Genomic DNA, 17,915 nt, shown 5'->3' with positions numbered 1-17,915 from the left:
CTCCACTGTAAACACCCTCTTCAGCGGCCGAATCTATTTCTAGTTCATCGGGATATGGTTCAAAATTACTGTCCGACGAACCAACATTATCTCCTTCAACATTGGAGCCTTCAGTTTGGATCATTTTCAAAGTAGCTTCAACGCTGTGTTGCATTTGACCTCTCCTACCATGTCGAACACTTCGGCGCGATGCCATCTTGTCAAACAACTTCAGAGCTGACCGAGGGTATGCTTCGTTGTCGTCTGCTAATGAGCGTGTCACTGCACACACGCTGTGTGTGTGAATGAAAAGTTGGCTGGAGATAACTTAAGAATCAGTTCTGCTTTTGAGTTTCGTATCCGACACGTCACTCCAACAGCGTGACTTTTCAAAATCAAAATCCGCATATGCGGACATTGGCATCGAACGCTTTGTCCGACGACATCCGCATATGCGGACAATAGCAGCGAGTGAGTTAAACTTTGTGGTCAGTAAATTAGATCAGCAAAGTGAGAGCTGTATTATCAATGGTTTCTCCAGTCAAACCATTTACAGCTTAGTCTTTTGTGAAGGACTATGACTCTCAAACTAGGAGGCAAAATTGCACTGGCTCTTAGTGCTGCAGCCTTGTGGGCTAGTTGGCCTTTGGGAACCATCCCAATGCCGACTGTCCTAAAACCCTCTTGGCCGAGAGAGTGGGGATGTACTTGGGCAAGACACTCTCCACTATAATCAAATTCTAGCCCAAATAGTCGGAACAGCAGTTGCCTCCTCTGCTGCTCTGATGGTCATAGTTGGACACGACTATCACACACACACACACACACACACACACACATATATATATATATATATATTACACACACACAGAGAGAGATAACAAAGTTGATACAATTTGTAAGTTATAAACTTTTTTTCCTTCTTTATAAATACACAACTGTGTGCCAATATGCATTCTTTGATTAACTCACTCGGGACAACAAGTTTTCTCCCTTGCTTTTCCCCACAGATGGCCCATTTGTAAGAGTTTGGAAAAAAATTACAAAAAATACAAAATACAGAGTAAGAAAATGAAACTTTCAGAACTGGTTTATTTCGTGTTGAGCTATTACATAAAGAAAAAAAAAATCAAATTTCTCATCTTATTTTTACAGTTTTGCCATATGTAGAAAATAATGCCAAATTTTCACCCCGAATCACCATACCCATGCTCGCTTTCTGCATTAAATTCACTTTCTTCTTCATCATCATCCACCTCTTCAATGTCCGACCCTTCAGTTTGTAGCATTTCAAGTACAATTTATTTTACTCACTATTTTCTTCGTTAACCATTTCACCACTGTCCTTAACCTCTTGACTGCGCTGCTGACGTACGGCATACGTCATGAAATGTCACTCACCAATGCTGTATTGATGTGCGCCATACGTCATGTTACAACGTTCTATGTTTCGAGCTCTGCATTACAGAAAATACAGTCTGCTAACCATTAAATTAGCTCCCCTGAGAGATCTTTATCTCCTGAGTTCCACAAGCTAAAATTATTCATCGGATTGTCATATTCATGGCGAAAGTTTTGCAAGTTTGTACGATTTCTGACTCAGATGGTTGACTTGTTTGAAGAGGTGGCAAGCCGGATGCACAGCAGACACTTTAATCAGCCCACGTGCAACTTGAAAGGAGTGAATGTCATCAAAGAACCTCACCCTCTCACTCCCAAATGCTCTCAGCTGTCAAAAAGCTTGCCAGCTGTTTCTGAGACGGTAATTGACCTTTTACGTTGACTTTACCCACCCCTTTGTCACTGTTGGGACAGTGATTTACTAACATGCCTGCACAAGCTGTGGTTTGTTTTCATAAACTTATAGCCTGTTTTAATTTCTTCTACAGGTATAATCTGACAATAGGCATGCTATTTCTAGATGTATTTTGTTTCTTTTCTTTATGGGTGTTGTTATGTAGAGGTGGAAATAGACTTTTTTGGTGCACAAAAATGATCTTATCTAACCTAATTGGGTAAAAGAGCCCAGAAGCAGAATCTACACTCATTTTCCTTCACAAAAACATTTACTTTCTTTCTGTATCACCCATAGCTTTTGTGCTAGAATTTTTTGTGATTTATTACCCCCAAATCCTCAAAATTCCCTGGCAAGGAGAGAGCACTTTTTTTTTTTTTAAAACAAAATACTCTGGCACTGAACTGGCTACATTTTAAAGAACAGGTATTTAGTTTTCTTTTCTTTTTTTCATTATGCATGTGACTGTGTGCCCACATGTATTATGCAGTTATTTGCTTTTTCCAAAAAAATATTTTATCTATTTATTACTTCATTTTTGTCTCCTAAACTTCCACATACCCCTCAAGCAGCAAATATTATTGGGTTATATGGTTACTAGTAACACAGAACCTCTGACCTGACCTGACCATTTGTCAGTGGATATCATCATCACACGTGGTGTGTGTGTGTGTGTGTGTGTGTGTGTGTGTGTGTGTGTGTGTGTGTGTCCCTGACCATTTCACAGTTCATATTGTGAACTATGCATCAACACACTTTTACTGTTCACTATGGGTGATTCTGTACTATGACTGTTGTGCTCCTGTTATATTACTATCATTTCACTGGCTTCAGTGACATTTTCATAAGTCATCTAAATTTCATGAAAAAATAGCAAAGAATTTGAATCAGTAGTTTCAAGCAAAAAAACTTTTGAATACAGTATGAGAGAAAAATAGGTGTGACTAAAAGAAAAAAAAGCACAGCAGATTTTACTAACTTGCTAAGATTTTCTGGAGCTAATACTGTTGGTTTTTTTGTTATTCTTTCAGTTCTTGGTGAAGTCACATTTTTAGTCATGTATGTGTTGAGGAGACCCATCATTTCTTAAACATTTCATAAAATAAATTAAATATAAAATAAATTTTAAAAAGAATCCCATAAAATGGAAATATATATTAATTTAGGAGCAAAAAAAAAATCAATCTTTTCTTTTTATTTCACAAAAAACAACAGGGACATTGGATCAGTTGCTATAAAGATATAAGCTTTTTGAAAACTTTACATGTACAGAAAAAATCAGTTGTGACAAACAAATGTCTGGCACTGTCAGATATTAAACACTTGCACACCTGGCGGTGAAAGGATTAAGTAAATAATAAATATGAACTGAATCTGTGCGCACTGTTGATGGATATTATATGTTAATATGAGTGAAGAATATAACCAAATACGGCATTTTTCCTTGCAATATCAACCCCCACCCCCACCTCAAATTCCTTCAAAAGTTCTTGCCTCCCTTTTATATTTCATTTTATCTATTTTATATTTCTGAACTTAACTTGCCTCAAAAGTTCTATTCATTCAATATATGTTATTTCACAACCACATTACAAACCTTTTCACAAATTATATTCTGCAAGTGTCGATGGACACCAGGTTATTAAATACAAAGTAAATACACAAGCAACTTCCATAGTACTGATTGTGACACTGATCACACACTCATCCACTCCAAGATATGACTCATCCAGCGCAGAATGCATCATTCCAAATCCAAGGCCCGCCCACATATCAACACTTGTCGATCAACAGACCCAGCCAAAGTTCAGGAGTTTTTTGGGTATCCTTTGTGCATCACTGGAGAATGGTTGTACAGAAGCTTTGAGCATAGACACCAAAGGAAACATGTGTGCGATGCTGTCTACCTGTCAGGGATGGCAGCATTTGGCAGAAAGGAGCAGAGAAATGAGAACTGGTTTGAGGCAAGCTGGCAAAAAATGGAACCAGCGGTGGAGACCAAGTGTACAGCACACCTAGCACATAAAACCAATCCCCACCAAGCTACATGGGACGCACTGAGGTCTGCACGCATCAAGTGTCAGCAGACAGCTCGGCGCTGCGCCAACGATTACTGGCTGAATATGAGCCAGAGCATACAGTCTGCAGCAGACTATGGAAACACTGGCAGCATGTACGCGGGTATCAAGAAGTCAGCCGGTCCAATTGCCTCCACCCCGAACATGAGCAAATGGAGTGCACACAATATATGGTTTCTGATGTCAAAGAAGTATATCTACAATAAAAACAAAATGTTTGTTTCATTAAAACTGTCCTGCTCCATACACTTCTCCCTCTCTTTCCCATCTTGTCGCTTGCAACAATGTATCGTGTCAATTATCTTTCATTGCTTCTCTTTGGCTGAGCCTGAAGCTTCCCTTGAGGCACCCTTCACCCTCTGGACATCCTCCTGCTCCACAACATGATAGCAGTCAGCTCCAGCTCTAGGATACTCCAGCTCCAGGATACATGGGTTCTGAGGAAAAATATAGACTTTGATTTGCACAAGATCTATGACTGAAAATCATTTTTAGAGTTAGACACAAACACACCAAACACACACTCTGCACACACACACACACACACACACCAACTGCTCACACACACACACGCACAAACACAATCACACACACACACACACTGCACACACCCACATGATATCCACACACTCAACACCCAGCACATCACACACACAAACACACAGTAACAACTGCACTAATACCTACTGTATGAATGAAAAATATTTATAAAATATACAGAATTTGAGAGAAGGGAAAAAATCAAACCATCGGCTTACCGGTTCTTTGCAATCTGGACACAAACAGTCTGAGATGAGGGGTTGGAGACAAGTGAGATTGATGATCATGTATGCTTTTGCCATTGGTTATCTTGCGCTTGTGGTCGACCAGGCTCGTCCTTTTCACCCTGGTTATCCTTCATTCTCTTCTGAATACACGTCGCTGTCACAGTCCAGCATAATTTTTCTCTTTTCAAGCTAAACCACTTCAATTTGTGTCCAGAAGCGACCGTGTGAATTTCCTCATCATCGCACTTTGATGTCAAAGCCTGTGGTTCAATATCATCTGGTTCTGCAGCGATCATTTCAGCTTTTCTTCTCCATTTTTTGGTCCCAAACTTATGAAGGGTCTCAAACTTCTTCTCTCCTCTCAGCATTGTGATTTTTACAGCAATCAGATCAAAAATGTTAATTAAAATTACTTTTACTTAAGTTGAATCGATGTGTTGCTTCTTTCAAAGAGTTTGCCGAAGTTGAAGGTAGTTAACTAGGCTCTCAGCCAATCAGAAAACGCCATTACAGCAATACGTCATTTTCGACCAATGACAATTTGTGCCTAGTTGAACTCGGGCTACCTCATAAGCGACACATTTTGGTTTCGTGAATCTCTGGATTGAACAAATTCATTTCTTGATGTAGGCCAAGTTGAAGGTCACTGTTTGCTCCACATTCTGAGTGGTAAGACTTAATGATTGACGCAGTGAAATTAGAGAAAAACCAAGCTGAAAGTTGTCATTTTTCTTCAGTTTTTAACATTTTCTCCCTGTTTTTTTTCTCACACCCAGTCAACAAGACAACAAAATACACTTCTTTAGAGGCAAAGTTTATTGAAAAAATACATCAGACGTGTTTCTAGACACTTTATTAACCTCTTGACTGCGCTGTTGACGTACAGCGTACGTCATGAAATGTCGCTCACCAATGCTGTACTGACGTGCGCCATACGTCATGTTACAACATTCTATGTTTCGAGTCCCGCATTACAGAAAATACAGTCTGCTAACCATTAAATTAGCTCCCCTGAGAGCTCTTTATCTCCTGAGTTCCATAAGCTAAAATTATTCATTGGATTGTCATATTTATGGCGAAAGTTTTGCAAGTTTGTATGAAGCTCAAGTTGTGTTTGCAAAGCCATGGCTGAACGCAGACAAACCCCAACACTTGCACTTGTATTGAAAGAATTCTTTCGCGATGCAAACAGTAGAGATGAAGATTGTGGACTGAATGAGACAGAACTGCGTGAAGCTGATGCCGAAGACCCTGATTTTGACAGTGGAGGGGTGTGGGAGGTGGAGTTGCTTGATGAAACTGAAGACAGACAAGCTCAGCTGATTCAAGATGCAGGTGGGTGTTTTCGAGGTTTGTCAGTTTATTATTTGCTTTCCGTTTGTTGTAACAATGAATATGACTGCATTGTGTGTGTTTTGAATGTGTTAGCTGTGGTAAGTGGCTTCGTCAGTCACTGATCAGTGTGTGTGAGTGAGAGAGAGTCAGTCACGTGGGTACTGTGTCTGACCATCATAGCCCAAGGGGGCGTGGCTTGCTGGCTGGCTCATTGTTGATGACAGCGTGTGTCGCTCGCCTGCAGCTTTCTGTGTGTTCGTTCCTGAGTGTGTATTGGTTTGTTGTTGTTGTTGTTGTTGTTGTTGTTTGTGTGAGAGAGAGAGAGAGAGAGAGAGAGAGAGAGGGGGGGGGGAAGAGATGATGTTTATAAAACTGAAATCAGAGAATGATATACAGAACTGTATGCCTAAATTACTTTGTAAATACAACACTTGTAGAAGTGTGTGTGTGTGTGTGTGTGTGTGTGCGCGTGCGCGCGTGTGATGTGTTGTCATTTTGTATGAGAAAGAGAGAATGAAGGGGGTGTGGCATACCATGAACCAGTTTCAGTGTGTGTGTGTTTTGGAGGTTTGGGGTGGGGGGTGGGGTAGGTATGTGTGTGTTTGTATTTCAGCTTCTGAAAACAATCAAAAATAAAATGGTACCATTTCATGATCTTTTTATATGTAAAAAACAAAAAAACAAACCCCAAACCCAACAGACTTAGTCTTTTATGCAATGTGCTTCAGGTACGCAGCATGCTGATGATCATGATGCTCATCCTGGACTATCTGGAGTTGACAACTTGCCACAAACCTACAACTGAAGACCAGCAGCAGCAAGACCAAAGGGCAGTAAACAAGCCTCCAGCAATTCTGGATTACAACAAAAACATGGGTGCCATGGACCATCATGACCAACAGCTGCAGCCCTACAATGTCACAAGGAAAACCCTGAAGTGGTACAAATAGCTGTGTGTGCATTTTCTACAAATTGCCATGCTGAATGCACACATCCTCTATAAAAAAGCAGGCAACAGCAGTACACTCCTGGACTTCAGAAGGATGTAATTAGTGCCATGATTTCTGGTGACCAAGACACTGCTAAAGATGACCACGCTGTTTGTCTTGTGTGGACGACACTTCAACCCACCTACCCCACAGAAGGCCTGGCCACAAAGGCGGTGCAGTCTGCTGGAAGGAAGGACAAAGAAAGGATGTGGGGTTCTACTGCCCAGACTGCCCCAGCAAACCAGCACTGTGTCTTGAAGACCGTTTCTGCAAGTACCCCACACAGCGTTTTTACTGGCAATAGATCCTGGGTGAGTACACCCTTTTCATTCTTTGTGTGGACTGTGTTGGAGTGTTATGCACCTGGGCACTGTTGCTCAGCCTTGACAGTGTGTGTGGTTGATCACACCAGTCACAAGAAAGACAGGTTGATAACCTGGTTGATATTGTAGCACCTACATGATGGAATGACAGTCCCAATTTTTTTTTTTATTAATGCATTTGATGGAATTTTTCTGTCAGATTGACTCATTATTTGAACATGTGAGTATCAAAAACAAAATCTTGGTTCATTTTCCTTTCATTTGATATATACTTTTATGCACTTATCTTCAGTACTTTTTGAAATATAAGCAAATTAAAATCATTGGCGTGTTTTTCTTGTTTTTCTGAAACTTTTCTCAGCATAGGCCATAGCAAAACGTACTAGCAGTGAAGGGGTTAAACCAAACTAAATCATAATCCCACATCATGATTTTTTTTTTCTACAATTTTTCACCAAAATCTATGCAAAACGCCCCAGGCAGTAAAACTGGGATCTGAACCCCAAACCCTCTGATTGGAAGTCTACTGCTCTTATCACTTGCACCTTGGCACTTGGCACCTTGCACACACACACACGCGCGCGCACACACACACACACACACACCACACACACACACACATTTTCACTTACTTTGAGGAAGACACAGGAGGAGTAGAATGATCTTTCTTGGACTTCTTGGCAGGAGGGTTTTCTCCATCAGCTTTCCGCTTCATAGCTGAAACAAAAGAAAATTGTTCAAAGCTTTTAGTCCAGTCATCTGCTCAGTTATCTAAGTAGATTTTGTTCTTTGTTCCTAATGATAATGTGACAAGGACTACAGCAATTGTAAATGAATCTAAGATTCTGAACAGACATGCTTGCATAATAACAACCCCCACACATGTGTGTATGTGTGTGCTGTATGTGTTGCGCGGCATGGGTATGTGCATCTGTGTGTGTGTGTGTGTTTGTGCATTTGTATGCACGTGTGTGTGCGCGCGCACATGCGCACACGTGTGCTTCTTGAGTATGCACATCTGTGTGTGAGTCTATGTGTGTTTTCAGGGTCAAAATTGAGGTCAAGTGAGAAAAGTATAGTACACACAAACACACACTTTTTTTTTCAAAGCTCACTTGTTGTGATAAGAACCTCTCAATTTCATCAAAATGGCCTATTTCACTCTGATATCTAAGTAACATATAATGTATGGCACAAGAGTTTGCTGGATCAACACTGATGAAAAACAGGTCTTAGATTCTTGGAACAGATTAAGTCAAGACGGCAGCACTAGATTTGGTCCAGTTTCACTGTCAGATAATTGGCAGTCGGGTTGCAACAGCTGTAATTAGTGAAATAACTGACTAATACACCCGTTTTATGGTGTGTTTTTTTGTTGTTGTTTTTTGCTGCTTCAATGCCCGCATCGCCTAGACCTTTACTGACTAGTTGAGGCAATTTTAATGAAAAAATCTGTGCCACTTCTTGCCTTACCAGCTGAAAAACATGGATCAGTGTACAGAACAAGCACATGGGTTTTGTTTCTCAAGAATTGCAGGATTACCCCCTAAAAATTTCAAAATCCAGAACAGAAAAAAATCCAGGAATCATTATTTCGTAATCGGGACTGGAATTTTAAAAAATTCCAGAAAATTTGTAATGGCTGGCAGCTATGCCTCTGCCTTCTATTTCCAAAGAACTTCCCTTTGCCTTCCATTTTCTAAGAAATTCTTCCTTCCATCTCTTTCATCTAAGAAATTCCTCAAATCTTTCAAATGTTCCTCTCCCAAGAAATACATCAAAATATTCTCTATCTTCCATCTCCCAAGAAATATCCGGTCTACCTTCTATCCCTCAAGAAATTATATATTTTCTTTGTCTCAAATCTCCCAAGAAATTCAAGACCCTCTCTGCCTCCTATTCCCCTTGTACCTTATCTCTCAGAAAAAAACAAAACAAAACTTCAAAGCCAAACAAAAAAATATATCAAATAGGCAAATAACACTGCAAGATGGACAGTGAGTGCCCATCCCAGTATCTACAATCTCACTGCCTAATCACCAGAGCACAGACAGTACATCAAAGACTGCAGAAAAGAGAAAGGCTTGCTTAAAAAAAAAAAAAAAAAAAAAAAAAAGAAGAAGAAGAAGGAAAAAAAGACTTGTCTGCAGTGATTATCATGACCTGTTCAATCAGAAAGTCATGATACAGACAGTGAAAGTTTTAAATTTTGACAGGTCTACATTATGATTATAAAATCATGAAATGCTGACGGACATGCTGTTTTAACACTGAATTTTTAATTCCAGCAAGCAACTTTTGGTTCACCAAATGCTGGTTTCTGATAGTGAGCTCTGGTGCTTTCTGTTTTGTTAGTTTCAGTTTTGGTAGCTCAAGGAGGCATCACTGTGTTTGGACAAATCCATATACGCTTCACCACATCTACCAAGCAGATGCCTGACCAGCAGCGTAATCTAACGCACTTAATCAGGCCTTGAGGGAAAAAAAAAGTAAATAAATAATAGATAAAAAGGACTACTACTACTAATAATAAAGTAATATGTACAAGGCGCAAAAACTTGATGAAGTCAACTGTAAGCGTACAACAACAACAACAACAACAAAAAAGCAGGAATCACACATGAAGGATTTGTCTCCTGCTATTATCATTATTATTTCAGTCTGTACCACTGAGTCTCAGGACATTCAGTGGATGAAAAAATGCTTAAATGTTGGACCACTGAAGCAGCATAAAAATGAGACATCAAAATATCTTCCTCTAACACAAACTCAAATACATCACATTATCACCTCATCTATCACATTTACACATTATCACACCCTATCTACTTGTTATCAGTTATCTTTTAAACTGTTAATTACTCCACTTATCACTTCAATATGCACAACTTGTGCATTTAATACCTGTTCATCTGCATGCATCTCATTATTCACAAACACAAAGAAGAATAGAATAATCTTACACTTGGAGTCAGTGCCATCGATGCCAAAGGAGGATGCCGCCCCTTTGCAGTCTCCCTTCTCTCCAAGTTTCTTTCTCTCCATCCTCTCCTTCTGTGTGAAAATCATGGTTAAATGATGTAACTTTATAAAGAGCAATACACAAACATTTGTGTGTGTGTGTGTGTGTGTGTGTGTGTGTGTGTGTGTGTGTGTGTGCAGATGTGTATGCATGAGTGCATGTGTAGACAACATACTGTGAGTCAGTTTACACTGGGATGGTGGGGGAAAAAAAACAACAGTTGTTTCTTTTCAACCTTCCCCCTCCTTTTTTTTTTTTTTTCTCCAATGCTTGGAAGCATCGCTTGTGATGACATATGAAGAGTGAGAGTGATCGCTCCCTCATGCATGGTGGCTGAGTTTCTTTCATCTCAAACCCTCAAAACCCACTGCATGACGCAGTCAAAGAACCAAAAGGCAGCCGTCTAGGACAAGGAAGATCATGGATGGGGCAAGCAGAAGACACAATCCAGCTAGTATGCCGACTGCAAGACCTGAAAGAAACAAAAGAATGGGAGAAAAAACCCGAAAACCTCAACCATCTATTCAACACAGCCATTTCACCCACTCTTGGAAGACACTGTTGGGAATGGCCAGAGGGCAAAACTGATGCAGAAGTGAAGCTACTCATAGAAGAAAACAGTAGAGAAGAGGACATCATCATATACACAGATGGCTCAGTCACCAAAGACCAATCCGGTTGTGGATTCATTGCGAAACAAAACGGAAAAAAATTAGGGAAGAGAATGCTGCCTACAAAGTCACAACCTCCAGCCTAACGATGGAAGTTGAAGCTGTGACACATGCCCTCCAGTGGCTATCGTCCATCCATACGCCCGGAAACCAACATGCCATGATTCTAACCGACTCAATGAACTTCGTACAGAAAATTGAAAATGGAATGGGAAGCCCAGAGTGGCATAAGGCAATGTGCAACTTTCAGATTATAAAACTCACATGGTCATACTGCCCGGGACATGCAGGTGTTAAGGGAAATGAGCGGGCTGACAGACTTGCTGGTGACGCAACAACGAGCAGCCTACATCTAGGAAAATCGGAAATCCTGAGAAAAGTCAAAGAATATCGAAAAGAACAGGTACAAGGCCATCACACCATCGATCACCTCAAAGAAATAAAAGAGAGAGGGAGCGGCCATAAGTCTAGCATGAAAGGTAGAGCACGATGCTTTGCAAATCAAACAAATATCGGCATCATTTCCAAACCAACATTGCGCAAATTTCTTCAAAACGGAACAGAGTCTCTGTGGGCTTTTCCAAATACAATAGACTGAGCAACACACTAGACGCCACGTTCTTGCCATCAGAGATCTTTTCCCATCCCTCTTGCGGCCAATCAGTGGCAGCCTCTGTGCGTGTGTTTGTGTGTATGTGTGGGTCAGTGTGTTTGAGCGCGTTTGTGCATGCGCGAGGGTGTAAGTGTACACAAGTGTCAGGAGAGTTCTGTGCACGTGTGTATGTGTGTGTGTGTGTGTGTGTGTGTGTGAGGGGGGTGGGGTGCGGGGGGAAGGGCGGGGGTAGAGGATGAGGTATGTGTGTGTATGCATGCCTACACTGTGGGAGCAACGAAATATTGGAACGTGCGGGTGTGTATATATATATATCTTTGTATATATGTGTGCGGGGTTGGGGGTGGGGGATATGTGCGTATGTGTGTGTGCTTGTACAAGTAAGTGTTCATCTGTGTGTGTGTGTGTGTGTGTGTGTGTGTGTGTGTGCCGTGGAAGCTGCGATACGTAGCCTAGAAATGAGTGTGTGGAGGAGGGGGGTAGAGGAGGTGCAGGGTAGAGTGCGAGAGAGAGAGAGAGAGAGAGAGAGAGAGAGAGAGAGAGAGTGAGTGAGTGGGTGAGTGAGTGAGAGTGTGTGTGTGTGTGTGTGTGTGTGTGTGTGTGTGTGTGTGTTGGGGCTCATGTACGTTTATGTGTATTTGACTGTGCTTTCATTTCTGTGAAGCTGCATGTTTGGTGCGTGTCTGTTGTGCATGTGTGGGTGTATGTGTGGATGTGTGTCTCCATGTTTTGCATTTATTTGCTTATTTATCATCGTTGTTGTCTTTTTTATTTATCTTTTTTTATTATTATTATTATTGTTATTATTATTATTACTACTACTACTACTTTTTTATATTATAATTATAATTTATTTATTTATGTACGCTTATAGCTGACTTATCAAGTTTTTGCGCCTTATACATATTATTAGTAGTGGTAGTTTTTTTGTTTTGTTTTTTTGTTTGTTTTTTCTCAAGGCCTAACTAAACGTGTTGGGTTACGCTTCTGGTCGGGCATCTGCTTGGCAGATGTGGTGTAGCGTATATGGATTTGTCCGAACACAGTGATGCCTCCTTGAGCTACTGAAAACTGAAAACTGAAACTTTCATCTCACTGCATTTTTAGCAAAAAACTTAACTGGATATGCTGAATTTTTCAGTCAATAAATCGTAGGTAAACACCAATACTTTCTCTGCCAGTGGAAAGGTACATTTTGTGCATGTCAGAAAAATGTATGAAGAATCAAAACCACACTGTAAATGAAAGTCTTGATCCACTTAAGACATGCTGTAATGACTTGGGTCAGCTAAGCGCAAGCACAAAGGTGATGAATCAACAGTTTCCAGTCAAGATTTCACAGCGTTATTGTCTTATTTCCCACATGAAACAAAATCACAACTGTTGAAAAAGGTGAGGGGAAAAAGCATGCAGTGTTCATGGTAGAACGGACATGGGGTCTATCAAAACCCACTTTCCTGCAGCCAGTGAAGACAGTGATACCTGTGACCAGACCATGACTACAGGAATATCTCCTTTAGCGGACAGTGTTTCTACTTCTGAGTCTGGGTCAACAGGTGGTGGCAGGTGCCATGATGCCAAAAATATTTTTCACACATCAACATTATGAGAAAACTGTGTGATGTGTGTTACCAGCAACTTCATTTGAATACTGTGCGAAATGTGAGAGGGGAAATATCTTATTTAAAACAGGAAAATGACAAACTGAAGACAGACTCGGAGAGGTGTCAGAAACGACTGGCAAGGATGGACTGGAGGAGGTAGTGAGGAAAGCCAAATTCCAGGCAGCAAAGGCGGAGAGATAGGTGAATAATTTGGAACAGTACATTCAACAAAATAATGAGTGCTTGGTGTGCCTGGGTCTCATGATGAGTCAATTGAGGACTTAAAAATAAAGTGTTAAACTAAAGGAAAAGCTGGAACTATCATGGCTGGAGAGCAGGGACAAAGAAGTGATTCATTGCATTGGAAAAAACATGACAAGTCATTCTGCAGTGAAAATCAGGTTCCTGGTACTGAGGTGATACAGACGAAACAATGACTTAGTGGCAGTTGGCCAAGCAGAGCAAACCGATAGGCCTAGTTTGCATCAGTTTGACATGGTACAGTATATGACACCAAAATGTACATTAGAATTCAAATAAAATATCTTTGATGTCATTGTTTAAAAAAAAAGCTGTATAAAAAGTTAAAGTACACTTAACCATTAAGTGCAACCTATATTTTTTGTTATTGTTGTTGCACTTATAGAAAGATCCTCATCTTGCCCCTCTCTTCGTCCATTAACTCTGTGTAGCTTTGCGTAAGAGAAGCAGAGTGCGTAAGAGAAGCAGAGTAGGAAGAGAGATAGGCAGAGACAAAACATTACCATGGAGAAACACACTGTCTTTTGCAATTAGTCCTGATTTAATATTTTTCTACTTTAAATTCATTTATTCATTTTTACATGACATGCCCTTTTCTTATTCAAAGTACTCCACACAGTATTCTGTTTCTGAGAATTAAAATATATACATTTAGCGTGATTCAAGCTTAAAACATCAATCAAACCACAAATCAACTTACGTGATACGGTCTTGCCAAGAAAGGGGAGTTTTAATTATACTCCCTGTTTGGTGATATATACTAACTTACCATGTCAAACCAATACAAACAAGACCTATCAGTTTGCTCTGCCTGGTAAAAATTTTGCACCGCTAACAGTGAAAAGACGCCCCGTCATACCCAATCTGCTCTTGACCAATCAAACGCCTCTAAAAGTTACAAGTGCTAAATCAATCTGTGGCCATCAAGAACGCCCCATGAGAATCATACCAGAGAGATGGGGATAGACAGGTGGGCATTCGAGTTTGACATGGTAAGTATACATCACCAAACAGAGAGTATAATCAAAACTCCTTTTGATGTCATATACTGTACCATGTCAAACTGATGCAGAATTTAAAGCAAATGGAGGAGAGCAACGCCTACTGGTTCGCATGGGGAGCCCTTGTAACCGCGACAGCAGTGTTAACCGTGACAAAGGAAATCCCCTTGGAACTGTCAGCCCTGGTCATACGGAAATCCCTGCGGTAGAAGTTGATAAAGGGATTCTCAAACTGCCAGAAGGCTGCTTCCAAGACATGCTGCAGCAGTACCCAATGCTGAAAAGCAGCCAAAGTGGTTATGGCCTGCACTTCGTGTGCTCTGGGATTCAGACAGCTGAGATCTCTGTGTGCATGAGAGTTGGATGTAAGAATAACTTGGGAAACCCAGCCAGAAATGGTTCCTGCAGCAATGTCTTTCTTGTAATTCTCGTTGGGAAAAATGAGAGGACGTCTCTGAGATGAACGCCTGTGGCGAGACCTATCCCAATAGTATTTGAGGCATCAAACAGGGCAGAGATGCCTATCCTCATTGTCTTGGGCTAGGATATCAGACAAGGGTCTTGATTCTTAGCTAAAAACTCTGGAAGGAAACGGAGTATGAGGGAACCATCTCTGTAGAAGGCCAGATCCTGAGGCATTCCACTTAGACCTTGTATCTCGCTTCTATGACAGCCCATGGCCAGCAGCAAAAGGAATGTGGTCTTGAGGATAAATCAAAAGGAATGGTACCCAATGGCCTAAAGGGTTGCTTTCAAAGGAAATCAAGCACCAGGAACAAGTACCACAGGGGTCTCTCCTGGGGTTTCTAGATTCCTTAACTCTCTGCCTGCTCAGAATGATGTGCCGTAGTGTATGATTCGGCGGATCGCGGAATTTTTTTTCATACACTCAGCAGTGTTCAATTAAAGGGAAATTAATCAGGCTGTCTTGAGGGATCAGTCTAGGAAAAACTGAGTTATTTCTCCTTGACCGTTAACTGCGTGAAAGGCTTTTTTCCCCCTAGACTTCTAGACTGGGTGAGAAGTCGATCTTTACATAACCAACCAGTGTTGTGATCTTTTTTTTTTCTTTTTTTTTTAACAGTTTGTTGTGCAACATTTGACTTCAAACTGATTCATGAGAATTAGGGAACCTTACTGTGTGAGAAAATCATCTTATGCTGCCTTGTGGATTAGCTGATGGATATGACATGCCTGGTGGGTGCAGTATACCTATTTTTCAATTTTTTTTTGTTTTTCAGTATTTACTGACATAATTTAAAATATTAAAAAAAAATGTTTAGCAGCATTTAATGAGAAAACTGTTTAAAACTGTTAAGAGATGGTAAACATTCTAGAGATATACAATTTGTATGTCTTTGTCTCTGTGTGAAAGTGTGTTGAATTTTTCAAATATGTCCACATTTACCCGTTACAGTAAAACTGCACGCACTATAACTCTCTCCGGACGAAGGAATGCATGAGCATTCCTACATAAAATGTATTCAGTTTCAGACGACGGAATGGAATAGCATTTTCAAGAAATAAAAATCCATCATGCGCTGTACACGTGATTTTGTGATTAGCCAAGCAGAGTGCGCTATTCTGGGTCACTCCACAATCGAATGGTATGATTGGTCAGCCTGCCATGTGTGGCCCGTCTCCCACACACGCTGACAAAGTCACTGAACGGTCGTCTGCTCACGTGCCAGCCTGTTAGCAAAGCACGCTCTTCTCAAAATGTTGTGAAGCGAACAAGGCAGCGACGGCAACATTTTAGGGTTGCCGAAGTACTTGAAATGCTACAAACTGAAGGGTTGGACATTGAAGAGGTGGATGATGATGCAGAAGAAAGTGAATTTAATGCAGAAAGCGAGCATGGGTATGGTGATTCAGGGTGAAAAATTGGCATTATTTTCTACATATGGCAAAACTGTAAAAATAAGATGAGAAATTTGATTTTTTTTTTTTTTTTTTTTTTTAAATGAAATAGCTCAACACGTAATAAACCAGTTCTGAAAGTTTCATTTTCTTACTCTGTATTTTGTATTTTTTGTAATTTTTTTCCAAACCCTTACAAATGGGCCGTCTGTGAGGGAAAAGCAAGGGAGAAAACATGTCATCCCGAGTGAGTTAAGACAGGTCCCCCTAACAACCTCTCTGAAAAGGAAAGCCGCTTCAAAGGAAGGACCACCTAGCTGTCTGATAGTAGTACAGTTGGCTGACCTGTAACCTCCACACAAAGCTAGCCAACAGGTTGAGACCCCAGGAGCAGTGAGCTTGAAAGTTGGCCAGCTGCATGCTCATAGGGTTTGTAGAGGAACGACCAGAGCTGTTCACCACTGCAACCATTTCTTCCAGCAAAAATCATTTAGAGACTTATGCTGCATTATACATTCGATTGTTATGGAAATACCTAATGATGGATAGCATTACAATCGCTACTTTAAACTGTCAACGGCTTGGAGACATGAGAAAACGAAGGGATGTTTTTCACTATCTTCAACAGAAGAAATACTCAATTTACTGCCTCCAGGATACACACTTTAATAGTAAACTAGAAAAGTATGTAACACCTGAATGGGGATTAAAATGCTTCTTTGCATCATACCAATCAAACTCGAGATGAGTTGCACTTTTGTTCTCTAATAATTTTGAATTCAAAATTAAAAACATAGAGATAAGAATGGTAACTTTCTAATTATAACCTTTTCTTCGATGGAAAAGGAATTTCTTCTGGTCAATGTTTACGGTCCCAATAAAGATGACCCAATGTTTTATCAAACTTTTTTTAATTGATACAATTAAGAACTATAAGAATCACAACATTACTGCAGTAGGTGACTGGAATGTTGCCATGGATCCATACGTTGACTGTGATAACTACTTACATGTTAACAATCCAAAAGCCAGAGAAAAAATTGAGAAAATGAGCATAGAACTTGACTTAAGTGATGTTTGGAGAGAAAATAATCCAGAGCATAGATGTTCCACATGGAGAAAACCTACACCGTTAAAACAAAGTAGACTTGATTACTTCCTGTTGTCAGACTATCTCTTCTGGTATTTTGAAAATACAGACATCCTTCCAGGATATCATACAGTCACACTGACTCTAAAATTTGGAGAAGACAAAAAAGCTAAAAAATTTTTTTTGGAAATTTAATTGTTCATTACTTCAGGACAAACAATACGCAGAAGAAATAAATGAAGAAATTTCAAATGTCATTGTTGAATATGCTGCAGACTGTTATATCAGAGCAACAATTGAAGAAATATCAAGATCAGAGATAGAACTAAATATTTCAGACAAAATCTTTTTGGACTTCATGACTTATGAAGATAAGAGCAAAAACGATCTCCTTTGCTACAATAAAGAAAAAGACAAAAAGACGGCAAGAAAATAAATTGATACAAAATATAGAAACTTTGGAGAACATGTAGACCAAAAGTGAAAATGAAGTAAGAAAGCTTAAAGAATTAAATCTAGAATTGGAA

At 40.1% G+C, this 17,915-nt stretch overlaps 1 protein-coding gene across 3 annotated transcripts in view; it reads right to left on the bottom strand.

Moving 5' to 3' along the window:
• LOC143279978 (general transcription factor IIF subunit 1-like) overlaps window positions 1-17,915 on the bottom strand; it is an 85,943-nt gene that overhangs the window by 11,976 nt on the left and 56,052 nt on the right. For 2 of the 3 annotated variants that reach the window (XM_076584376.1, XM_076584375.1), the window contains exons 11-12: window positions 10,230-10,320; window positions 7,899-7,983 (exon numbers count right to left, since the gene is read on the bottom strand). In XM_076584376.1, the coding sequence (XP_076440491.1) occupies window positions 7,899-7,983; window positions 10,230-10,320 (176 nt within the window). The remainder of the gene's footprint in view (window positions 1-7,898; window positions 7,984-10,229; window positions 10,321-17,915) is intronic. The other variant, XM_076584377.1, reaches the window with a different exon arrangement.

Source organism: Babylonia areolata, chromosome 3 (genome assembly GCF_041734735.1).
Source record: "Babylonia areolata isolate BAREFJ2019XMU chromosome 3, ASM4173473v1, whole genome shotgun sequence".
In the NCBI taxonomy this organism is placed as follows: domain Eukaryota; kingdom Metazoa; phylum Mollusca; class Gastropoda; order Neogastropoda; family Buccinidae; genus Babylonia; species Babylonia areolata.
This window is presented reverse-complemented; position numbering and strand designations above follow the sequence as displayed.